General features: G+C 40.3%; 1 protein-coding gene across 1 annotated transcript in view; it reads left to right on the forward strand.

Annotated features, from left to right (window-relative positions):
• The window catches only part of rims2a (regulating synaptic membrane exocytosis 2a), a 454,274-nt gene that overhangs the window by 342,516 nt on the left and 84,658 nt on the right, over window positions 1–27,100 (forward strand). Inside the window, exons 24-25 of the mRNA XM_060900221.1 lie at window positions 2,709–2,878; window positions 3,487–3,678. Of these exons, the coding sequence (XP_060756204.1) occupies window positions 2,709–2,878; window positions 3,487–3,678 (362 nt within the window). The remainder of the gene's footprint in view (window positions 1–2,708; window positions 2,879–3,486; window positions 3,679–27,100) is intronic.

Below are 27,100 nucleotides of genomic sequence, written 5' to 3' on the forward strand. Positions count from 1 at the left end.
CCCCAGCAATTTGACAGCAGTTACATTTTTTTATTAATTACGGAACACTACACCAAACTTTTTATCCATTCATAGTTACCGATAAGGTTTTTCCCATGTCAGGAAACAGTTTCAGCTCTGAAAAAAAGGTTTCCTTCACAGAAAACTTCACTATAACAACAATTACACTTGGACAATGTTATCTTAGCAGGCAGAAGAGGCTATTTAAATGCTCAAACAAAATGACTGTCTGGTATGGAAAGATGTGAAAAGAGAAGTGTAACATGCAAGTACAGTGAAACTGATTTCCTTGATAGCTTTGGTACAAGTGTGGACAGATGGCAAGTGAGACAGAGAGAAACGACAGAGACAGCAAGTGAAATTGGGATGAAAAAAGGATGATAAAAAAGTGATTTATCATCTTCATGTTCCCTCTAGGTTTAATTTGCATTCACACCTGCAGTCATAAAAAAAGACTTATTTGAATGATTAAGGGTTCTAGCTTGCAAAGGGGGTTCTATATAGAAGCCCATGGGAAATGGTTTGTTGTGGGTGGATGGATGGATGGTGCTGGAAAGATGGAACAACTGATGGATGGATGGATGGATGGATGGATGGATCACAGGATAATGGATATATGGGTAGCTTGGATGGCTGTATGGATCAACTGATGGATGGATAGATCACAGGACAATAGATATATGGGTAGTTTGGATGAATGGATGGATGGATGGATGGATCATTGGTTGCATGGTTGGAAGGTGCTGGATGGATCAACTGATAGATGTATAGATCACAGGATAATGGATATATGGATAGCTTGGATGGATGGATGGATGGATGGATGGATGGATTACAGGATAATGGATATATGGGTAGTTTGGATGGATGGATGGATGGATGGATGGATGGATGGATGGATGGATCATTGGTTGCATGGTTGGAAGGTGTTGGATGGATCAACTGATGGATGGATAGATCACAAGATAATGGATATATGGTAGCTTGGATGGATGGATGGATGGATGGATCAACTGATGGATGGATTGATCACAGGATAATGGATATATGGGTAACTTGGATGGATGGATGGATGGATGGATGGATGGATCATTGGTTGCATGGTTGGAAGGTGTTGGATGGATCAACTGATGGATGGATAGATCACAAGATAATGGATATATGGGTAGCTTGGATGGATGGATGGATGGATGGATCAACTGATGGATGGATCGATCACAGGATAATGGATATATGGGTAACTTGGATGGATGGGTGGCTGGATGGATCAACTGATGGATGGATAGATCACAGCATGATGAAGGTTGGAAGGATGGATGGATGGACGGCTAGATGGATGATTCATATTAGTTACATTTCTCTCAGAAGTGCCTTCTTTGTAAAAGAAAAAATAAACTAGAAAGATACTGTGACTAAAGTCGCAGTGATTTGCGCTAGCTCTTACAAACTGGGACATCTGGTCACCATATTGTGGCAGTTCCTGATGTGGGTGGAGCACAGAAGCACGGCAGGCGAGTTGATGGTCACACACAAACTCTTTATTCCACTTTACTACTAGCTTTTCAGCTTTCATTCATTCATTCATTCATTCATTTATTCATTCACTCTACACACACGTGTTGTGGTTGGGAGGGAACCCTTTTCTCTGCTCTCTCCCTCCTTTTATGCTCCGTCCCTGTAACAAACACACACACCCACATACATTAATTGACAGCAGGTGGAATGACTTAGCCATTTACCTTCCCCGACCCCGCCCTCCATTCACAGACTGCTGCTTGGCCACGCCCCCGCTGCCACACATACCCTATCGATCTAGAATGGTAAGCGATGGAGAATGACGTTTAGTGAGGGGAAAAAAACCCGTTTTATATGGATCATTCCAGTTCAGTGAGCTGGATCAGCACCAAAAGTTATAGCAACTTAATTTAGCCCAGAGATATTCTGCATGTGAAATTTGGTGATGATTGGTTGAAAACTGAGGGGGAAATAAGCGATTGAAAACAGGCCCGTTTTTCATGGATCATTCCGGTTTGGTGATCCGGATCAGCACCAAAAGTCATAGCAACTTAATTCAGCCCAGAAGTACGGGTATTCTTCAGGTCAAATTTGGTGATGATTGATTGAAAACTGTGAGAGAAATAGCGTCCTAAAAATGTTAGGAGAATAATAATAATAAGAAGAAGAATCAGAATAACAAAGTAGAACGATCCTGAGTGAAAGTAACAATTCGCGCCACTGCTGCGAGCGCAAATTAATAATAATAATAAGAAGAAGAAGAATATGAATAAGAATAATAAAGTAGAAAGATACTGAGTGAGAGTAACAATTTGCGCCAGCGCTGATAGCACAAATTAATAAATAAAATCAACTAGATAAAGATGGATGGATGGATGGATGGATGGATGGATGGATGGATGGATCATTGAGTGGATGGTTGGAAAATGGTAAATGGATATATCAACTGATGAATACTAGATAAATCATATGATGATGGATGTCTGTGCAGCTTGAATGGATGGATGGTTGTATCATGTGGTGTATGGATGGCTCAGCTGATGGATGGATAGATCACAGCATGATGGATGGATGGGCAAGTAGGTACCGAGGCAACTGGATGGATGGATGGGATGGCCAAAGATAAATTCATGTTAACTACATTTCTCTCAGAATGAAATCCTGTCTGATTGTATTCTTTGCTTTCTCCATAGCATTCCAGCAGGGACGGGAAACATGGGATGGACAGTCTCTCAGCCAAATCTTCCGACAGCGACGTGAGTGACGTGTCCGCTGTGTCGAGAAGCAGCAGTGCCTCTCGCTTCAGCAGCGCGAGCTACATGTCGGTCCAGTCGGAGCGGCCACGAGGCAACCGCAAGATCAGGTGAGACACGGCCAAAGGTCAAGGCAGCGCTTGCCAGAGATGGGTGGATTAGTCAGTATTCACTTTGATAGTAACTAAGGGGCAGTTCCGGGGTTGTCTGTTATGAAAACCCCTGTTCTTGTTTCCTTTATTCAATCAGGAAATGTTCTAATAATAATAATAATTCATTTCCTGGATGCAAGTTGATGAGTTCAGGTTTGGTTCTGTATATGCATCACTGGAGCCAAACATCTGAACTTTATTAGAATAGACACCAGTCACTGGCAAACTATGACTATGGAACTTTTATGGCATATTAACCCTTATGTTTTTTATCGATTTTACTAAGCAGAACTTCTTGTCACATTTCCTCCAGCGTTGATATAAATATTCCAGATTGCTAATGCTTATTATACAAGCTGAAGAGATGAGTCAATGGAGCATTCATTGCTGTTTAGTAAATAGAACGTGTGGGTAACGTAGCATACATCACTCTGTGCCATCACAATTTGCAAGAACGTCTTCATGTTTGCTGCATTGTTGAAGGTCCAAATTGATCCTCCTGCCATTGTATATAATGTTTATTTATTTTGTCTGCATTTTTGCATGTTTCCTTTTTCCTGTCCTAGCAAAATGATGCAGGGGTGGAACCTCTCCTGGGAGGGGGAGGAACTCTCTGGGGAGGTGTTACATGAGGAGGAGGAGGGAGGGGTGGGGAATGATTGTGGGAGCGGTCGAAAGGCAAAGACGCATAGAGTAGATAGAGAGGCGGAGTCTATTGAGGAAGCGGCCCAGAGGAGGTTCTCGGAAAATGACCTCAGGTAAAGTGCTATCAGCATGGCATCTTCTGTATCTAATGCTGTTCCTCAGACCTTGTCTCTTTTTCTATTTTTCATTTTTCAGTCTATTTTTCACTGGCCTCAATGAGGATACCAGTTTCATTTTGTTTAAATTAATATAATTTAATCTGTTCGAATCGTTTGAAATAGGTTTATTGACAAGACCGAGGAAGTAGAATAAAACATAAATAGCCAGTATCATCGGATCAAAGAAAAAATACGTCAGAATTATCAGAGCCCTTCCAATTTTTTTTTTTCAGATTTGACAAGATTCTAGTGGAAAAAAAATCTAGTTGTGGTTATGCACGACTGTTTGTGATAATTTGATATATCCCATGTTTCCCCATAGCTGTGAATCATTCATTCTTAATGTTGATATTTTTCATGTTGAAGCAGGTTTAAGTTACCAAATGTTTATGATGTCTTGCTTCAAGTGAATTCCATCCTCACATAGCCATGGTGTATGCTAAACCAGCGAACCATGCTAAACAATGAAATCAATCATAACAATCATGTTAACTATGATCTGGTCGATGTTGTACAGATAATCGTTAGCTATAGTATGATTTTGTTTAATTGTCCAGCAATAAAGGAAATAATAATGCTACAGTGGTGCTTGAAAGTTTGTGAACCCTTTAGAATTTTCTATATTTCTGTATAAATATGACCTAAAACATCATCAGATTTTCACACAAGTCCTAAAAGTAGATAAAGAGAACCCAGTTAAATAAATGAGACAAAAATATTATACTTGGTCATTTATTTATTGAGGAAAATGATCCAATATTACATATCTGGGAGTGGCAAAAGTATGTGAACCTTTGCTTTCAGTATCTGGTGTGATCCCCTTGTGCAGCAATAACTGCAACTAAACATTTCCGGTAACAGTTGATCAGTCCTGCACACCGGCTTGGAGGAATTTTAGCCCATTCCTCCGTACAGAACAGCTTCAACTCTGGGATGTTGGTGGGTTTCCTCACATGAACTGCTCGCTTCAGGTCCTTCTGCAACATTTCGATTGGATTAAGGTCAGGACTTTGACTTGGCCATTCCAAAACATGAACTTTATTCTTCTTTAACCATTCTTTGGTAGAACGACTTGTGTGCTTAGGGTCGTTGTCTTGCTGCATGACCCACCTTCTCTTGAGATTCAGTTCATGGACAGATGTCCTGATATTTTCCTTTAGAATTCGCTGGTATAATTCAGAATTCATTGTTCCATCAATGATGGCAAGCTGTCCTGGCTCAGCTGCAGAAAAACAGGCCCAAACCATGATACTACCACCACCATGTTTCACAGATGGGATAAGGTTCTTATGCTGGAATGCAGTGTTTTCCTTTCTCCAAACGTAACACTTCTCATTTAAACCAAAAAGTTCTGTTTTGGTCTCATCCGTCCACAAAACATTTTTCCAATAGCCTTCTGGCTTGTCCACGTGATCTTTAGCAAACTGCAGATGAGCAGCGATGTTCTTTTTGGAGAGCAGTGGCTTTCTCCTTGCAACCCTGCCATGCACACCATTGTTGTTCAGTGTTCTCCTGATGGTGGACTCATGAACATTAACATTAGCCAATGTAAGGGAGGCCTTCAGTTGCTTAGAAGTTACCCTGAGGTCCTTTGTGACCTCACCGGCTATTACACGCCTTGCTCTTGGAGTGATCTTTGTTGGTCTACCACTCCTGGGGAGGGTAACAGTGGTCTTGAATTTCCTCCATTTGTACACAATCTGTCTGACTGTGGATTGGTGGAGTCCAAACTCTTTAGAGATGGCTTTGTAACCTTTTTCAGCCTGATGAGCATCAACAACGCTTTTTTCTGAGGTCCTCAGAAATCTCCTTTGTTCGTGCCATAATACACTTCCACAAACATGTGCTGTGAAGATCAGACTTTGATAGATTCTGTTCTTTAAATAAAACAGGATGCTCACTCCTCATTGTCATCCCATTGATTGAAAACACCTGACTCTAATTTCACCTTCAAATTAACTACTAATCCTAGAGGTTCACATACTTTTGCCACTCACAGATATGTAACACTGGATGATTTTCCTCAATAAATAAATGACCAAGTATAATATTTTGTCTCGTTTGTTTAATTGGGTTCTCTTTATCTACTTTTAGGACTTGTGTGAAAATCTGATGATGTTTTAGGTCATTTTTTTTAGAAGAAGAAGAAGAAACCTTTATTCGTCACATGCACACTTCAGGCACATTCTAAAGGGTTCACAAACTTTCAAGCACCACTGTAGATATATCCTCTTTCGGAACAATGTACGTCTTAGATTCGTATAATTTTTGTAAAATTTTTACATTGTGTTTGCATTTTTAAATCCAAACAAAAGCTACTGGTGGATATAGCAAACTACAGCCCATAATGTTCCATTCAAGGTGATGGACTGAGAGCTTTACTGTGTGTTAAATGTCCAGTTTTGGTATTTTGTAATTTTAATCCATGTACTGTATAGCATTCCATGTATTTGAAAAGTAGAGTTCAGTGAGGGGCGGCACGGTGGTGTAGTGGTTAGCATTGTTGCCTCACAGCAAGAAGGTATGGGTTTGAGCCCAGCAGCCGGCGAGGGCCTTTCTGTGTGGAGTTTGCATGTTCTCCCCGTGTCTGCGTGGGTTTCCTCCGGGTGCTCCGGTTTCTCCCACAGTCCAAAGACATGCAGGCTAGGCTAATTGGTGGCTCTAAATTGACTGTGAGTGTGAATGGTTGTTTGTCTGTGTCAGCCCTGCGATGACCTGGCAACTTGTCCAGGGTGTACCCCGCCTCTCACCTATAGTCAGCTGTGATAGGCTCCAGCTTGCCTGCGACCCTAGGAGTTCAGTGAGAAAAGAATCTACCAAGACATATTTGGTGTTTTACGTTTGATTTTTCTAACCATCCTACCAAGATGTTATAAATATCCAACTCAAATCTCATCTGTTTTTTTTCAGTAAAGTCAATTAAACGTGGCATGGTGAAGTGAACAAAACACCATGTAGCTGAACACAATATTACTGAGGTTTAGTATAAGCATACTGTAAATCTTTATGATTACATGAGCAGTTACAAATCTACTGTACACAAGTGAAACAATTCACCAAAGTATGTGTTAGACTTGGGGATAAACTTAGTGTTGGATGGCTGATTTGTTTAAAGAACATCCAAACACGGGCAATGCCATAATGTGCCAAGCTGAACTCTGCTCAGTGTTGCAATCAGCCGGACTGTTTACAGTTAATCATTCACCAGCAGTACACAGACCTTTGCTTCGATGATGCTGAACCCTTCATCCAGTTCCTTTTTGTACAGTGGAAACCCGGTTAAATGAGCACATGGTCACGACAGATAGCTCAGTTAAAATGTTCTCAATCATGTGTACAGATTTCTAATAATAAAATGAGTTAGGCTGAGTTGATGTGTTTGAAAGCATTATGTTAGAGATGTCCACACTTGACGGCACAGTGGTGTAGCGGTTAGCACTGTCGCCTCACAGCAAGAAGGCCCTGGGTTCGAGCCCAGCGGCCAACAAGGGCCTTTCTGTGCGGAGTTTGCATGTTCTCCCCGTGTCCGCGTGGGTGTGCTCCGTTTTCCCCCACAGTCCAAAGACATGCGGTTAGGCTAATTGGTGGCTTTAAATTGACCGTAGGTGTGAATGTGAGTGTGAAGGGTTGTTTGTTTCTGTGTCAGCCCTACGATAACCTGGTGACTTGTCCAGGGTGTACCCTGCCTCTCACCCATAGGCGACCCTGTAGATAATGGATGGATGGATGGATGTCCACACTTCCTGCTAATGCTCCAGTATGCAATCATGCTTTGCTCTATTACTCACGGTGTGCTGGGATACATCCATTCATCAAAAGGAAAAATGATGTCACCGTGCACAATGGAGGAATTGCAGACTTGTATTCTTTCAATTAGAGACTTGTGCAATATTTCGGCAGCACAGGCTTTTTATGCAATCATATGACGAACACACAGCACATATATGAGCCAGGAAAAAGTAATATCTGTAAATGGAGGGACCATTGATTCTTACCATATAAGGCAAATATGCACATTAGTACTTGCTTTCTCATTAAATGAAAAAAAAAGAGATCTCTAGATTGCAGTGAACTCTTTGGAAAAAGGCGCTGTGTAACATCCTGCAACGTTCTCCAGTTAGTTCCTCTGAAGGAAAGCTTAAAGAAGCCAACTGAGAGTGTAGGGTTTCTGCGTTTGATGATACATATGATACATTATCTCTTTATAATGTACAGTGTCTTGCAAAAGTATTCATCCTCCTTGGTGTTTGTCCTGTTTTGTCGCATTACAAGCTGGAATTAAAAAAGAATTTTTGGGGGGTTAGCACCATTTGATTTACACAACATGCCTGCCACTTTAAAGATGAAAATTGTTGTTTTATTGTGACACAAACAATAATTAAAAAAACAAACAAAAAAACCCAGAAATCTGGAGTGTGCATAAGTATTCATCCACCCAAAGTCAATACTTTGTAGAGCTACGTTTTGCTGCAATTACAGCTGAAAGTCTCTTGGGGTGTGTCTCTATTAGCTTAGCACATCTAGCCACTGGGATTTTTCCTCAAGGCAAAACTGCTCCAACTCCTTCAAGTTAGATGGGTTGCGTTGGTGTGCAGCAATCTTCAAATTATGCCACAGATTCTCAATTGGATTGAGGTCTGGGCTTTGATTAGGCCATTCCAAGACATTTAAATGTTTTCCTTTAAACCACTCCACGTATATGTTTCGGGTGATTGTCCTGCTGGAATGTGAACCTTCATCCCAGTCTCAAACCTCTGGCTGACTCAAACAGGTTTTCCTTCAGAATTGCCGTGTGTTTAGTGCCATCTATCTTTCCTTCAGTCGTGACCAGCTTTCTTGTCCCTGCAGATGAAAAATATCCCCACAGCATGATGCTGCCACCACCATGCTTCACTGTAGGAATGGTGTTCTCAAGGTGTTGGGTTTGCACCACACATGGCATTTCCCATGATGGCCAATAAGTTCAATTTTAGTCTCATTTGACCAGAGGATCTTCTTCCATGTGTTTGGGGAGTCTGCCACATGTTGTTATGCAAACTCCAAACGTGTTTTCTTAAGCAATGACTTTTTTCTGTCCACTCTTCCATAAAGCCCCATTCTGTGGAGTGTACAGCTTAAAGTGGTCCTATGGACAGATACTCCCATCTCCGCTGTGGATCTTTGCAGCTCCTTCAGTGTTATCTTTGGTGTCTTTGTTGCATCTCTGATTAATGCCCTCCTTGCCCGGTCTGTGAGTTTTGGTGGGTGGCCTTCTCTTGTCAGGTTTGTAGTGGTGCCATATTCTTTCCATTTTGCTATAATGGATTTAATGGTGCTCCATGGGATATTCAAAGTTTGGGATATTTTTTATAACCCAACCCTGATCTATACTTCTCCACAACTTTGTCTCTGACCTGTTTGGAGGCTCCTTGGTTTTCATGTTGCTTGCTTAGTAGTGTTGCAGAGTCAGGGTCCTTCCAGAACAGGTTGATTTATACAGATATCATGTGACAGATCATGTGACACTTTGATTGCACACAGGTGGATCTTAATCAACTAATTATGTGACTTCTGATGTGAATTGGTTGGACCAGCTCTTATTTAGGGGTTCCATATAAAAGGGGTGAATACCTCTACACACTCCAGATTTCTTTTTTTTTCCATCTTAATTGTTGTTTGTGTCACAATAAAAAAAAAAAAAATGTGCACCTTTAAAGTTGTAGGCATGTTGTGTAAATCAAATGGTGCTAACCCTCCAAAAATCCATTTTAATTCCAGCTTGTAATGTGACAAAACAGGACAAACACCAAAGGGGGATGAATACTTTTGCAAGACACTGTATATAATACTGTACAGTACTGTGCAAAAGTCTTGGGCACCCTATATTTTTCATACAAACTTTGTTATAGATTTCTCTTTTATGACTTCTACATTATCGAGTCAGTACAAAAACATTTTAGAGTCCAAACATTTGTTTACCAGCACAAAATTAAATGTTACAGGGAAACAATGTTTGTATCTGAGCAGTATATTACATAAAAGAACACTTTTCAGATTAAAAAAGAAACCATAATGAAGGCTACTGGGTTTTGGTGCAAAATGAAGAAGCGAGTGTGACAGTCAAAGTGTCCAGAAGAACTGTGGCTGGTTCTGTAAGATGCTCAGTAAAACCTACAGCTCATTTCCGAATAAAACTGCACTCACTGGACCTGAGACTACTATTTATTTATTTTTTTTGAAAGCAAAGGGTCGTCTAACAGCAAATATTGACTTTGTTTCATTTATTTTGGCTTACCGCTGTTTATAGTATTGATTTTAATGTTGAAACATTTCATTTCATTATTTTTAAAGCCATTTTTGCTCAACAGCATTTCTTTACATGTCCCGAAGACTTTTGCCCAGTACTATATATGTACCGTAGAACCCTGTTTGAAGAACATTTCAAATAAATTGTCATTCAGTCTACAAATTGTGGACAGAAATCAAGGAGAACTTTTGTATGAGTTTGGAAAACCGTTTTCCTCAAAAGTACCCTTTTAAGCAGCAAAGAACCATTATACTGTATATTTCAGATGGTTCTACCAAGAATTGTTATTAATCCAAAGATCCCTTGAGGAACCCTTTTTTAATGAGTGTCTAGTCAAAAGCCATACATTTTAAAATGATGCATTGAACACCTTTTATTAGAACATTGGCTCAAGAAATATAGTGCTATGGTTTATTAATGCTCCAAGAAAAACATTGTAAATTATTCTCTCTGCATTCACTGGATATGAGCAATCATGTTCTCTGATTGGCTACTCTACTACTAGGCTATCAACTCATATACCGTGAGTAGAGAAAAACAAAATGGCGGAGTGTGTTGCTGAACCAACTAAGGACGAAATAAAAACTCTACTTGAAAACAAAATGCCAAAAAAATACAAAAAAGCAACAAATATGGAATGAAAGTATTTGATGGTAAGAATATACCTTTTTTATTTTTCAAGAATTTTTATTATTGCATTTTTCACAAATTGCTCCTGTCATTTCACTGGTTTGTTTACATTCAAAGCGGAAATGATTTTGTCGGACGTTTTGGATAACGTTTTTATTTATCAAATTTGCAAAAAATAAGAATGTTCTGTTTTTCAAAATCCAGTGAATGTGGATAGAATAAAACAGTTATTCCACTCAATCTCATTGTACATGGCTTATAGCTAACTACAGTGCTATGCGCCTCGTTGACTATCAGCTCATGTATGACTCGATTTGATGGAATAAATGTTAAATATTTGCTATATTAAAATTAAATAAATGCTATATTAAGTTAAATAAATGCTATATTAAGCTTGAAGTTGTTAGCTTGCATACTCTTGCTTGGTTGCTCAGGTGTAAAGCATCTGTTCAAATGGTAGCACATAGCTAGTCATAAGATACATATGGGGCAGTTCAGACCAGTGATTGCTGAGGACAAGCTTTCTTTACCCAAGATTTACAACGATGGGGAGAGAAATCTAGTAAAAGTACAGGAAAGGATTTAAAAAGCCACCAGTTCACCATACTTTGTACTGCATATAGTGGACCCACAAGACCAACATTAACCTAATTAGGAAGCAATTAGAAATGTAGGTTCACTGGGAATTTGGAGAAGTGACGTGGTTTGCTATTCTTATCGAGAGTTAATAAAGGAGTGGTTAGTAAAGGAGGGTATTATTAGAACAGCCAGCAGGTCACTGTGTGTATTTAAAAAGGTTTCGTGCATTGCTGTTTTGCTCAACTACCCCGTATTATTCATATTAAACTAGATATATTAAAATTTAACCAGTGTAATGGGATGCAGTTCATTCTCTAGTTCTATGCAGTAGAACTAGAATATTTTTCACTGCCAATGTTCTGTCATTTCGTGTTTGGGAGAGGTCACAACCATATAAGGCAAACATGCAAAGTTGTAAATAGCGATCCCTAACTTCTTGTAGACTCATAAGAAAGAAGTCTCTGTTTAACATTCTGAAAAGGTCTTCATTTGGTTCTGCTAAATAAAATGCTTGAATCTTCTCAATAGAACCCACAATACAAAGAGTTCTCAAAGGACCCTTCCAGAAAAGGCTTGAACCCTGTTTTATTATATGGTATGAGCTACTTTTGGTAAAATCATGCGCTCTGATTGGTTCCTTGGCGGGCAGAATTTTCTCGTAGTGTTAGTAGTAATAGGGCTATTCACTGTATTTTTATTATTTACTACTTACTGTTTGATCTCAAACGCATTAAGAAGGCAAGAAATTACACTAATTAACTTTTGACGAGGCACCTGTTGATTGAAAAGCATTGTAGGTGACTACCTCATGAAGCTGGTTAAGATAATGCCAATAGTGTGCAAAGCATCATCAAGGTAAATGAAGAATCTAAAATATGACTTTTTTTTTTTAACACTTTTTTTTTAACCACATAATCCCATTTATCATATGTATGGACCCGTGGGCGCTCTTAATAAAACCATTGGGAAGAGTCACGTGACTGGGCAGATACGGATTTTTGAATCTGGTCTGGAAAAAGCTGTATGCAGCCCCAAACCCATTTCCGTCGTTTCCGCCATTTTCCTTTTGCTCTGAATTGTTACTTTGAAAAATGAGTGACACAGCTGAGCATAGTGAAAGTGAATCTTATTATCTAGATGATTTATCAGACACAGACCTGTTTGAACAAGCTGAAATTGTCAAAGAAAACGAAAAAAGGTACTTTTGAGCGAAGAAATTCACTTGTTTGTACAAGGACAACAAGAAAACACTTAAAAAAAACTAAGTACGATATGAATGTTTTCAAAAGATTTCTTGCTGAAGTTAAGGAGGAAAGAGACATGATAGTCATCCCCTCTAAGGCGGTAGACAGCTTGCTATGTAGTTTGTATATACAAGCGGAAAAAAGGAAATCTAGACTATGAACCTGACACTTTGTCTTCCTTTCCGCGAAGTATTCAATGCTCCCTTGACAGCAACAACAGTAAGATAAACATCCTGAAAGACGAAAACTTTAAAAAGTCCAGGGAAGTCCTGAAGTCAAAAAAGGCCATATGATCAAACGCTTATTGACTGAGTTAGGTCGGGCCGGATGGGAGAATATTTGGCGCAAGGTCATACTGTAAGCGAGGTCCAGCTTCCCTGGACAAGATGTTTATTTTGCCTAACTGAAAGAAAATAAAACAACAAATGACAAGGGGTAGGTTTCTCAATAACGTTGCACTTTAGGGCTAAAGAGTGAGTTTAAAGACGCTCTTACTTAGTCAATAAGTATATAATATGTTCCATATGTTATTTCATAGTTTTGATGTCTTCGGTATTGTTCTTCAATGTAGAAAATACAAAATACAGAAAAACCTCTGAATGAGTATATGTCCAGACTGTGACTCATACTGTACATGTATAATTTGAGAAGAACATATACAGGGGACATTAACCATCTGGGGTCTGAGGGTATTTTCTGGCACTCTAATGATATTGGCATGCTCTGATTTTGTTGTCTATTTCAACAAACCCTAGCAGCATTTTCAAAGTCATATGACTTTTTTTGTATTCAGCACAATTTCAACTACAACAATATCTATGTAGTATTTGTCACGATTGTACTTAAAAAAAAACAGATAAATGAAGATGTTGTAAAAAGCAGTTTTATAACTGTGTTGTAATGTGTGAAAAACGTTACCTTACCCATTGTGACGAACCGTTCTGATCACTTGAGGTAATTCTGTTCAGTTTTAGGAATGGATCAAGCACAAAAACTTAAATCTGCTCCATTGATTTGGACAATTAACTGGCCATCAGAAAATGTATGTCCTATTGTTTTGGATTAAAGGGTTGGCAGTGGGAGGCGTATTCAATGAGAAGTGTAAAAATTTCCATTCCATTCAATGAGAAGAGTGAAAACCCCTCCCACTGCTATCTCTTAATCCCATCAGATTAACTCTTAATCCCATCAGGTCAAGTCACAATGGGTAAGGTAATGTTATTTTTTCCACACATTCCAACACAGTTCTAAAACTGCTTTTTACAACAGCTTCATTTATTTGGGATTTCACTTTATTTTGTTATTTGACTCTATTCAGTGTGTGAATAGAACTCTTGTACTATTTTACTCAGTTCAGTGCCACAACCTACTCTGTTACTCTGTTATACAGTTACTCTGTAATTTTGCTCCCACTCCAAATCCAAATTTTACTCTCTAAACTCAAAATCGAGCAAATTAACTATTTTTGGGGAAAATACTTTTAACTCTGGAAAAATTGCTCAGTCATTTTTCCTGCGTATGCACTACAGTGCACGCATATCAACTGATCTGCTCATAATAAATAGAATAAATATTAGTTGATCTTCGGCTGGATCGAGTTGAATTTAAAAAAAAAAGGCACCACTCATCATCAGTGTTGCGGTTTTCAAGATTGAATTGAATCATGAATTGATTCGCTGTCCTGAGTCATGAATTGAAAGAAAAAAAGAAGAAGAAAAAAAAGAAGAAACCTTTATTTGTCACATGCACACTTCAAGCACAGTGAAATTCATCCTCTGCATTTAACCCATCTGAAGCAGTGAACACATGCGCACACACCCAGAGCGGTGGGCAGCCCAGAGCACCCGGGGAGCAGTCAGGGGTTCAGTACTTTGCTCAAGGGCACCTCAGCCCAAGGCCACCTCAGCCCAAGGCCGCCCCGCGTCAACCTAACTGCATGTCTTTGGATTGTGAGGGAAACCGGAGCACCTGGAGGAAACCCACGCAGACATGGGGAGAACATGCAAACTCCACACAGAAAGGCCCTCGCCGGCCGCTGGGTTCGAACCCGGAACCTTCTTGCTGTGAGGCGACCGTTCTAAACACTACACCACCATGCCGCCACCGTGCTGATTCAATTAATGAATCATGAATTGAATCGCTGTCCTGAATCAACCGAAGCGCATAAAATCTATGTGCCATCTCGCAACAAGTTTTACCTCCAAATAGCCTAAACTATGGCTGACAGATTTTATCCTGTTTGCAGTGGGTGTTCCCACCGCGAAAGAGAAACCAATCAGTGAAAGTGATGATCATGCTATTACCATGGGAACAGTCTTTTATGAATGCATAAGTCTACGCTCAGCGCTCTGACTCCGATATGACTGAGTAAGGTGACAAGTTTTATGTTTCATCTAATTTAGGTAATTTAAAAACTATAATATTATTTGGCAGTGGGCAAATAGGAAAGTGTAAAATATAAAGTTTCTGTCAATATGTTTATATGATAAAAAAACTCACGAAGATATTTATCTAAATACATGACCTACTCATTCTAAACCTGTGGAGCTTCGCCGGCGAAGCTCTCGACCCCAAAGGATTAAATGCTAGACTCTGTGACAAAACCTACAGCGTGACTGGCATTTGATCAGTCTGGAGCCTGACGATGAAACAGAATTCATTAGCATTGCTTTTATGTGCTTTGCTGTTGCACACATTCATTTAAAGGTCATGGCTCAAAGCAGGCCAGTAGTGTGAATGAGTAAAATACAAATTGAGGCATTAGCTCTCTGTATGCTACCAAATTGGTGTCAGTAATGATGACAATATTGAATTTTATACAATTTCATTAAAATAAAGTATGACTTGTTTAGTTTTGTTTTTCCCTCAATTTTCTCTTCAGTTCTTTCCCACCAGCCCGCTCTCCCTATCACACAACAGTTCCCAAACGCCTAACACCAACAACTTCCTCCAAGACATGCAAATCCACCCAATCACATCTGCTGTGATCACAAACTGCTGCTCATCCTGCATCACAGGGCTGCGTAACACACTAGGAGGAAAGCGCTATCTACCCTATTCCACGTGCACAAGCTTACATGATGCTCATAATTGGCTAGTGAGTGTATGAAATCCCTCCAACCCCAGTGACCGCGCCCTTTAAAAGGAGAGGAGAGCTCCCTTTCTCTGCTCTCCTCTCCTTTTAAAGGGCGCGGTCACTGGGGAAGACACATAAACACAGGTTAATCCCCATCAGGTGCAATGATTCCACCACTTACCTTCCCTGACTCCGCCCTCCATTCACAGACCAACGCTTGGCCACGCCCCCGCTGCCACAGTTTTCATATTTCTTAACAACGTATGGAAATCATCACAATATAGTAAAAACACCAAACTGAAACTGTACCAGAGATGTGTTCTATCAACTCTTTTGTATAGCTCGGAATGCTGGAGGATGACAGAGAAAGACCTTTACAAACTATCAACATTCCGTACAAAAAAATATCACAGAAGAATATTATGAATCTTTTGGCCAAGAACCATCTCCACTGAAGACCTGTTCAGACAATCCAACCAAGGGAGCATGGGTACCCTCTTGATAAGAAGATGCTGGAAGTGGATCGATCATGTCCTTCGAAGATAAAGAGAAGACGTTATCAAAATAGCACTTCACTGGACACCAGAAGGAAAGGGCAAGCATGGAAGACCCAAAATACATGGAGATGGACAGTAGAACGAGAGCTGCAGAAGATGGGACATACTTGGGGAACGATTGAAAAGATGGCTAAAGATCGCCAGAGATGGAGAATCTTTGCTGCTGTCAGTGTTGAAGTCGAGTCACGAAACCTCGAGTCCTAGTCCAGTCTCAAGTCTCCAGTGTTCAAGTCCAAGTCATTAAAGAAAATGACTTTCTTTAATTTCAAGTCGAGTCCACTATTGAGCCAAGTCAAATCCGAGAACAAGGCTCCAACCACACTATTTGATGGTGGCTGTTGCTGCCTTTATGTGAAAGCATCTCTGCTACTGTGTTGGACTAACATTTCTGCTTGACTGCCCCATTTTAGTTAATAGGCTACAGGTAAAAAGCTTGTTCATCGCTCAGCAAGCCCCGCCCACTATCATCAGGGCAAATAACATGAGAGAGGGTTAACACTAGCTAGTTCATTGCTCAGCGACCAAGCCCCGCTATCAATAGAGTAATGAACATAGCGTGTCACTTACTTATCTGGGTGGAGTCTTGCCAAATGGCGATTGAAGTTCGAGGTTGTCCCCGTCGTCTCCTTGATAGTTCTTCTACATATGGAACACATAGCAGTGCATTTTTTTCCCACTGCATGAGAAGTCTGTATAAGCAAAGTGGACAATCCTAGGGGCTTCTCTCCAGGCATTTTAGCGCCATTAATGTTAGTTTGTTCCTGAACATGACGTATGAACAGGTGAATGTGCATTCTCTTGCACAAAATTAGTATAAAAATGAATGTAGATATAAATATCTTATGCCAAATTATGATGACATGTAACAAAAAATAATAAAAAAAAAATTAAAGTCCTCATCTCCAATTTACGAGTCTGGATGCAGGTAATGCACGAATCAGAGTCCAAGTCCGAGTCAGCATGCTCAAGTCCAAGTCAAGTCATGAGTCCTTAAAGGAGATACGCAGACCCTTTATTTTTAAATAAATTTCTGAGTGGATAGTAGCTCCATCCTGGAATGCTGAATAAATGGGAATAAACAAATATATTTTTGAGAGTTAAAATCGACCGCAAAGTTGGCATTCGAGCTGCCCCGCTGAGCCAGCCAGCCCTGAGTGTGTGACGTCACAGTGGTAACCGGTTTTAAGGCCGAGGCCTTTGACAACTATAGAGCAAAGTCATATAAATAAAAATCTATGGTGAAAGTAAGAAATCCCGTTACCGACTTGCTCAACTAAGACTGATTTGATTTCATTGATTGTGGGTTGACTCTAATTAAAACAGGATAGGTGCTATAACTTATGCAACATACATGTACATGCATGCATTTTCACTGATAAAACATAAAAGGCTAATTAAATAATCAGATGAATTGAGACAATCACATTCTGAAGCAAATTAAATAATCTTATACCGGTAACTTTAATACACAATGCAAGTTACATGTATTAATCTAAATGCAGGTAAACAACGTGTTGTTGTTTTTGTTGTTTTGTATCCAAATGAGAGTTGGAGCTTACCCGTCTGTGTTCTCGCTTCTTGAAGGCTGACCTAGTGGCTGATTGTTTCGAAACAATCTGACTTTCAGTTGTTCGTTCAGTTCTCCGTTCATTCGCTTCTTCCATGTAAGGGCGAGATATTGCTGCTGAGGCAAGCATATCCTCATAGTGGAGAAATCAGACGGCTGCTCCACTCATTCTCCATTTTCTCCATACTGAGTACTCCGCCATTACTGCTCGGCTCAGGCAATTACTAAAACCTGGGACGGGACGGGACATCACCAGTTTTAGCAACAACCGCAGGGAGGTCACTGCCCAAGTAATAATACGTCACATCCCGTCCCGTCCCGGGTTTTAGCAACAACCCTTGGCTCACACTCCAGGAGAACTGGTGCAACTTAAATTACTTTCCTTTAAAAAAAATAAATATATAAACAAAATACATACTTTCCTTTTCTTGTAGTTTTCTTTTCCTTTAATTGTTGGCACTGCACCCTCTTTCAATACGAGCTTATAGCCAACGCTCCTCAACAGATCAGAGGTCTCGTACGAGTTTTCAGTAAAATGTGCAGAGCAGAGGAGAGACCACTTCGTAGCCGCCCAATGTGCCCATGAACTTCTCGCAAAACGTGTCCAAATCTTTGCAGTTTGAACATTCTCGGGCCATGAATGCAACGTAAATCCACCTTCTGTCATGTTGATGCACCTGCCAGCAACACATCTACGTGGCATGGTGATAAATTAGCTCAAAATGGAGGATCGGAGTTGCAGTCAGCTCTGTGTTTTAGTATAACGGAAGTGACGATGAGATCGATGATGTCCTGCTGTGACGTCATGGATGTCAAGGTCATTCACTCAGACCGCTACCTATATGAATCATTTTAATCATAAAAATTACTACATTAGATTTATTGTTAATGCTTAAAACTATTCATGTGCTATTCTTGAGGTCTCAAGGCATTTATAAACAAAAAGTGAGGCCATGGTTCTGCACATATGCTTTAAAATTAGGGCACAAGTCGGACTCGAGTACTACAAGCCTGATTGCTGCCCTGCATGCTGATGGCATAATGGGCAGTAGGTAAGTAAGTTATGAATTCATATGAAATTCATACACAATCTCATCACATTGACTCCATTTTATGTGCACAAAAATGACAATGAAACCTACAGGAAAATGATGCCGTTACTAGAGTAAGGAATGAAAGTCTGGACCAATGAATATGTCCACAGACGTGTTGAAGAGATTATATATTTGAACCTGCAGTTTCTAAACCTTAAGCATTTAAGCCATCAGAAAACTGAGCGACAGTAAACAAAGTCAGTAGGGGATAGTTAGTGCTCTGACATTATGTCCCTATTTACCATATCTCAAGTCTGTCTTCTCTGCACTGGCCTGCGTTTCCCAGAAACAAGACCTCCAGGATAGTCACATGAATATGGTAATAACCTGGGCTGAAATAAACGGCAAGTTTAATCCTCACTCAGTGCAATAATATATTTAACTTGTAAAATCAGCTGGATTATAACTATTTGATCAAGTTTACTGCTAACTGATGTTGCAAATTAAGTACTGTTATTCACTTTATATCTAAATCTAATCTGATATTTAAATCTAAATCACATGATCAGTCACCTAACAGTAGTGTGTTTTATATAATACACAGTGCTACAGCATCCCACCTTCTTTGTTTTAATTGCTTATGTGTAGCATACACGGTTTCCTGGCCAAACCAAAGTGGCCTGACAAAATTAATATGATGGATTGGGTTGGCTCGGGCCATGGTTCCCATGGAAACCGTTGTTCTGCATCACATTGCCTGCAGAAATTATACTAATTTCAGGGCACTTTCTGTCCTTGGGTGATTAAGAGGAACAAACCGAGCGAACAAGACATCTCTTTTATTTGATTCCATTCTCCAGAATTTTTGGCACCCTACTCAAAACTAATACTGGAAGTTAGGAAGAAATAAAACAAAATGGATTGGGCAGTTATAGGGAAATAATCAATGATGAATTAATGTGATGCCTTGAGTGTCCAGAAGTTGATTATTTTTCAATAACAACACATCCAGAAGTGTTTTATTCCTCTTCACCAGAGCAGAGTTTGTCAACTACGACAGTTTTTTATTAAAAAAAAAAAGTGAAATGAATTTTATTTATGAAAGTATGCCATGTCATACTTTTTACCTGTTTAGAGTTACACTCATTGGCCACTTTAATAGGAACTTGTTCTTGATTCTAAGATTCCTGTTCTTGGCTGTAGGAGTGGAACCCAATGTGGTCTTCTGCTATTGCATGCTGAGATGCTTTTCTGCTCACCATGGTTGTAAAGAGTTGCTATGAGTTACTATATTCTTCCTGGCAGCTCAAACCAATCTGGACATTTTCCTCTGCCCTCTCTTATCAACAAGACGTTTGTTTCCACCCACAGAACTGTCGCTCATTCGACATTTTTTTTTTGTTTTGTTTTTTCGCACCATTCTGTGTAAACTCTAGAGACTGTTGTGTGTGAAAAGCCCAGGAGATCAGCAGTTTCTGAAATAGTCAAACCTGTCCATCTGGTTCAAACCAACACCCATGCCACAGTGAAAGCCACGCTTTGAGATCACAATTTTTCCCATCCTGATGTTTGAAGTGAACATTAACTGACGCTCTTGATTTGTATCTGCATGATTTTATGCATTGTGCTGCTGTCAAGGGATCGGCTGAATAAAGAACCGCATAAAACAGCAGGTGGATGGATGTACCTAATAAAGTGGCCGGTGGGTGTATATTTAATGTTGGGAAACAGCCATGAAACAACTTAGCCTTGAAATCTGTTATCTGAAAAATGAATCCTATACAGTTTTGTAAAACAATGTCCTGTCAAAAAAAAAAAGACTGTTGCATTTGGTTTCGAACACTTTGATCTAATTTTCAAATTCTCCTTAGTGCAGAAGCACAAGCATCTAAATGGACTCATCCTCTATGCTACCATTTATAGGCGCTTGCACAAGTAGTGTGAGAACTGAGATGCCTTGTATTTTCTCTGAAGAAAGAGGATCATGGCCTAATTTACACAGTGCAGTCTGCATGAGCAGAATATAGTGTACTACAACAGTAGGGGACGCATCCCCATAAAGCAGCTGTGTCATTCCAAGTACATTTGTGAGGAAATAAGCATCTGCATGCCAGATCTTCTTGGAGAAGAACCATTTGTTAACCATTTGTGGAGATATAAGGATGCTTTCTGGCGCTGACTGCAGTATCCTCTTCTCTTAGAGAACACAATCTGCCAGGCTGTTCTTATTTACAGCTTGAGTTTTTAGTGTCTCGTCTGCCTGGCAGATTCCTCGATCCAGACTTTTTCTTCACTTGTTTATCACTTGAGATGAAGCCAGTCTTGTTAGAATAATAACAATGACAGGATGCGAGTCGTCAACTGTCCATTGCTAGCAATGTTGACTACTTCATTAGGATGCGCAGAAATCTCCTTTCCTAATGAAGCGTCTTGCACAGTAAGGTAAGACAAACAATGTTGTGCCCCCATCATGTTGTCTCTCTGGCCCTCCAGACCTGATGCCAAATGGTGCACAAAAGTGCCACAGACCTGACAGGTATGGAAGTTGCCCTGCAGTAACAACTGACTTGCCGAGTGACACCATCCATTGGCCATTTGAGTGGCTCTTCCGCATGCCATCAGGTGGTGTGCCATTGACCCTGTTGGGTTCACCTGCCACATTGCACTGGAACGCGCCCTGCTGCCAGCGCCTTATTGGTGACATACTATTTAACTCATAGCTGGAACCCAGGCAGGTGCTACCACTCCGGGTCAAAGTGGACCTCGGAGCAATGGTGATTAAGAAGTAACTTCACTTTCCCCAATACTCAAGTCCTCCTGGACCTGAGACTCACCACCAGTTGCAGTTTAAAGTCATACCCAGGACTAAATAGGATGCGAGTAGAAGCCAGTTAGCAGAGGAGATGATGTTAACTTGGCTATTCTATCTCTCACTCACTTCTAGTCTTTGGATCAAGCTCATTACACAGGGCAGCAGAACATACACGGAAGAAAGCGCTATCTATCCTCTTCCATATACAAGAACTCATGGATACCAGTGGTTGGCTAGTGTTGCTGTGATTGGCATGGGTGAGAGAGTTTGCCATCCCTCCTCTCCAGAAATCATGGTCAGCTCTTTCTTTGCTCTCGAGATTCCCAGCCATGGATAGCTGTGGTGGTAAAAATCTCCTGTGACCCCATTGGCATCTCAGGACTCCAATCTACAAGGCCATAAAGCACAGATATTTTCCTCTTAAAGACTTTTTAGCCCAGGCTATGTGCCATTCAGGAATACCACCGATATTAACCCTTTGATGCAAAACATATGCACACCCCTTCTAATGCACAACATGGGTCAAAAATGACCCGCATTCATTTTCCAGGTTATTTCATGCTGACTGAGTTTTTCTTTGCTCTATCTTTTGAAATCAATTTATTTTATGATTGAATATTCCAAGTATTCTTTAAATATCTTGTTTTTAATTACCACAAATCATTAATTAAATTTTTTCTTTCCTACTTTATGAACAAAAATACTTTTTATATTACTGCACATGGGTCATCCAAGTGTGATTTAAAATTAAATGCCTTAATACTATAATAATAATAATTTGTTTCAAGTAATTACTTTAGCAGTGAATGGGGCCAGTTATTTATTTATTAACTATGTAGTTAGCTAAGCCAACTACAATAAAATTAGCTAACTAAAGTAGAATATGTCAACAGCTAGGTAGCTAATAGTAATTACTTGTAACTTCCTGACAAGTAATCTCCTCACTCTCAAGGGAACCTAAACATAATCAATTTTTTTCTAAGGTAATGTTAGAACAATTGAAAAACATTACTTGCATGTATTAGATGGGCAAAGGGCGCTGTGCTGAGCTGTGAAATGTCTGACACAAGCACAATTCACAGTTCCCACCAAACGCTGGAGTAAATGCATGCGGGTCGTTTCTGACCCATGTGTGTAAACTTGATGTAGAATTACAAAAGCTGTGCTTGTTCATAACTTAAGAAAGGAAAAATAAAAATGATGATTTGTTTGTGCTCAACAAAAGCAAGATATTTACTGCATATTTGGAAAAGTAAATGACAAAATGAATTTATTTCAAAAGTATATCATAGAAACACTCAGCCATACATGAAATAACCTGGAAAATGAATGCAGGTCGTGTTGTGCATTAGAAGGGTAGTGATACAAAAAGGGTTTTTATTCAAAAAGTAAGAAAGGAAAAAATAAAATAAGGATGTATGATGATCAAAAACAAGTTAATTGAGGAATACCTTGAATACTGAATGATGGAATTAATTTATTGCAAAGATATAGAAGATAAAAACTCAGCCGGGTCACTTTTGACCCATGTTTTGCATCAAAGGGTTAAAAGTGCAGTGTGTTTCTGGACCATGCCTTTGTGGTTTGAGCATTAAAGAGAATAATCCTATAGAGCCCTGTCAGAGACCCTGTGTGATGTTCTGCAGAAGAATCAAGACTTTGCTTTGTGGCCTGGCATTCACACCAAGCCATGTGCGCTTTCTTAATGGGGCAAGGCTTACCCGAGCTAACACTGGCAATCTAATTTACCGCAACGAACTGGTTTTACTTCTATTCGAGTGACTTGCAAGCTCTGAAATGGATTCCTGGCTGATAGTAGCAGATTACTGGCCAAGTACTGAACTCAATCTATCTTTTCTTGTGTTCATTAGAAGGTCTTGCATTCATTTTTTTGCACATATTTTTCTGTTTACTTGGTTGTGCGGGACATGGCCAGACATGGTTGTGACAGTATACCACTATGATCTACAGTGTAATCTATACTGTGATTGTTATTCCACTCTCTGGTCACTTAGGAACAACCATCCACCTGCTGTTTTATGCAGTTATGTAATCAGCCGATCCCTTGCCAGCAGCACAATGCATCAAATCATGCAGATACAAATCAAAAACTTCAGTTAATGTTCACTTCAAACATCAAAATGGGAAAAATTGTGATCTCAAAGTGTGACTTTCACTGTAGCATGGATGTTGGTTTGAGCCAGATGGACTGGTTTGAGTATTTCAGAAACTGCTGATTTCCTGGGGTTTTCACACACAACAGTCTCTAGAGTTTATACAGAATGGTGCAAGAAACAAAAAAACATTGAGTGAGTGACAGTTCTGTGGGTGGAAACAAACACCTTGTTGATAAGAGAGGGCAGAGGAAAATGGACAGACTGGGTCAAGCTGCCAGGAAGGATATAGTAACTCATATAATCACTCTTTACAACCGTGGTGAGCAGAAACAAACCCCTGGAGGCAGTGTTATGATTTGTGATTGCTTCAGTTGGTCAGGTCGAGGCTCAGCAACATTATGGGGCAATAAAATGAAGTCAGCTGATGACCTGAATGTACTGAATGGCCAGGTGATCACATCAATAGATTTTTTTTTTTCTTCCCTGACAGCATGGGCATAAAATTAGGGCTCAAAATGTGAAAGAGTGGTTCAGGAAGCATGAGGAATCATTTTCACACATGAATTGGCCACCACAGAGTCCCGACCTTAACCCCATTGAGAATTTTGGGATGTGCTTTATAGAGTGGTTTGACTCTCCCGTCATCAACACAAGATCTCATCTCATCTCGTTATCTCTAGCCGCTTTATCCTGTTCTACAGGGTCGCAGGCAAGCTGGAGCCTATCCCAGCTGACTACGGGCGAAAGGCGGGGTACACCCTGGACAAGTCACCAGGTCATCACAGGGCTACACAAGATCTCAATGAAAAATTAATACAACTCTGGACTGGAATAAATGTTGTGACATTGCATAAGTATATCAAAACAATGCCACAGCGAATGCATACTATAATCAAAGCTACAGGTGGTCCAACCAAACATTAGAGTGCGTGACTTTCTTTTTTGCAGGGCAGTGCATTACATTTAAATGTATCAGATTATCAGTAATGCCCAAAAAAAAAAAAATTTAAAGTGCTTGTTTAATAAACACAACATAAAATCTGCTTATTCAAGTACTAAACCATATTCCTAATAAAATAATGGTAATTGTCATAATTACTTTAATGATTTTAATAACATCTCTTTAATTTTTTCTGACTACAGAGCCAGAGAGCCACAATTTTATACCCCCGCAGTTTTACAACAGCAGTTTCGGGCCAGTTGCTTTGACACTTTCTTTGGTTCGTCTTAGCGACTGTTAGGATAATCAACATATCAGTCATTTTAGGTTTACAGTCTGGGTTAGGTGAAGGTTATGGTTAGGTTAGGGTGATGAAATCCTTTCCTGAATGGTAATATGAAATGGTGACGCATACAACCAGCACAAACAGTTGCTGTCTACATGGCACAATCACACAAATTAGCAGGTTCACATGATGTCCAACTGTGCATGGGTTCAATGCCACTGGCCTGAAACTGCTGTTGTAAAACTGCAGCTCTGCAGTCAGACCCTTCCCAATGAGTTCAGGAATTTGTTCCCACACACGTCCATACTGATGTCACTGATGTCGACGTCATAGAAACTGCGCATATGAATAAAAATAATTGAATAAATTAATTAAAAGTATTGAGACAAGTGTAGTCTAATGCAATGGAGTATATGTACATTTTTTTAAACTGTAAATGTACTCGAGTATTATGTATTAAATCTACTCCTATAAGTCGGCATATCAGGTGCAAATTCAATCCAAATTACTTGAAACTGCTCTCGTTGAATTCAGAATTGAATACTGAACAATATACTTTTTTACAGAATTAAAATGTGTATCCATTCTTGAGATATTACAGATCAAAGATTGAAAAAAAACAGCTTAATTTTAGAAAACTGCCATAATATTCTGAGGAACACATGGTCCAAAATAGACCTCATTAACGAATGAGATCAAATGTTTTTTCTTAATGACTTTTTCATTTTTCAAGATATTTATATGGAAATTGGGAGGCACACAGACGGTTGTATACTGAATGCAAAGTTTCAAAAATTAGTAAAAACAAATTCTGCAAATTAGTATTTAATTAGCCTCGTCTCGTCTTTTTCCGCTTTATCCGGGACCGGGTCGCGGAAGCAGCAGTCTAAGCATGGAAGCCCAAACTTCCCTTTCCCCAGACACCTCGGCCAGCTCCTCAGGAAGAACACCGAGGCGTTCCCAGGCCGGCCGAGAGACATAGTCCCTCCAGCGTGTCCTGGGTCTTCCCCGGGGCCTCCTCCCGGGGGGACATGCCTGGAACACCTCCCCAGGGAGGCGTCCAGGAGGCATCCGAAAAAGATGCCCGAGCCACTTCAGCTGATTCCTCTCGATGTGGAGGAGCAGCGGCTCTACTCTGAGCTCCTCCCGAGTGACTGTGCTTCTCACCCTATCTCTAAGGGAGCGCCCAGCCACCCTGTGAAGGAAACTCATTTCAGCCGCTTGTATCCGCGATCTTGTTCTTTCGGTCATTACCCAAAGCTCATGACCATAGGTGAGAGTCGGAACGTAGATCGACCGGTAAATTGAGAGCTTCGCCTTTTGGCTCAGCTCCTTCTTCACCACGACGGACTGGTAAAGCGACCGCATCACTGTGGAGGCTGCACCAATCCGCCTGTCGATCTCACGCTCCATCCTTCCCTCACTCGTGAACAAGATCCCGAGATACTTAAACTCATGGGAATGGAAGTGACATTCCATGTCCCAACAGCTAGCCGCTGTGTCCGGGGATCAGGTCGTCGAGGCCCCTGCCTTCGACTGCCACCCAATCCACACTGCACCAGCCCCCTACTGCTACCTCTGTGGGTGGTGAACCCACAGGAGGTCGGGCCCACGTCACCTCTTTGGGCTGAGCCCGGCCGGGCCCCATGGGCAAAGGCCCGGCCACCAAGCGCTCGCATGCGAGCCCCAACCCCAGGCTTGGCTCCAGGGTGGGGCCCCGGCTGCGCCATACCGGGCGACGTCTCGGTCCTTGGTTGTTGCTCCATTAGGGGTTTTGGTGAACTGCTCTTGGTCTGGCCTGTCACCTAGGACCTGTCTGCCTTGGGAAACCCTGACAGGGGCATAATGCCCCCGACAACATAGCTCCTAGGATCATTCAAGCACACAAACCCCTCCACCACAATAAGGTGGCAGTTCTAGGAGGGGTATTTAATTAGTATTAATTCTAATTAGATAAAATGTTAACTCGGTACATTCTCTTCGTCAAAGTTTCACCAAATGGCTTTATTTCTGCAATATAAAGCTGATCTTAACTCTCATTTATACATCACAAAGAAGGAGAAATCAATGTTAATTATAAAATATGCATAAATAAGCATTGAATGTCGTTCACATCTACGATTCTCTATCAGAATGAAAAAAAAGTAATAAAAGATTATTTCTAATACCCTCTTTGTGTTCTGTAGGGCTTTGTATTTCTATGTAGGGCCTACTATTGTTTATATGAAATAATATAAATGATTATTTCA

This window comes from Neoarius graeffei, chromosome 19, assembly GCF_027579695.1.
Source record: "Neoarius graeffei isolate fNeoGra1 chromosome 19, fNeoGra1.pri, whole genome shotgun sequence".
NCBI classification, from domain to species: Eukaryota; Metazoa; Chordata; class Actinopteri; order Siluriformes; family Ariidae; genus Neoarius; species Neoarius graeffei.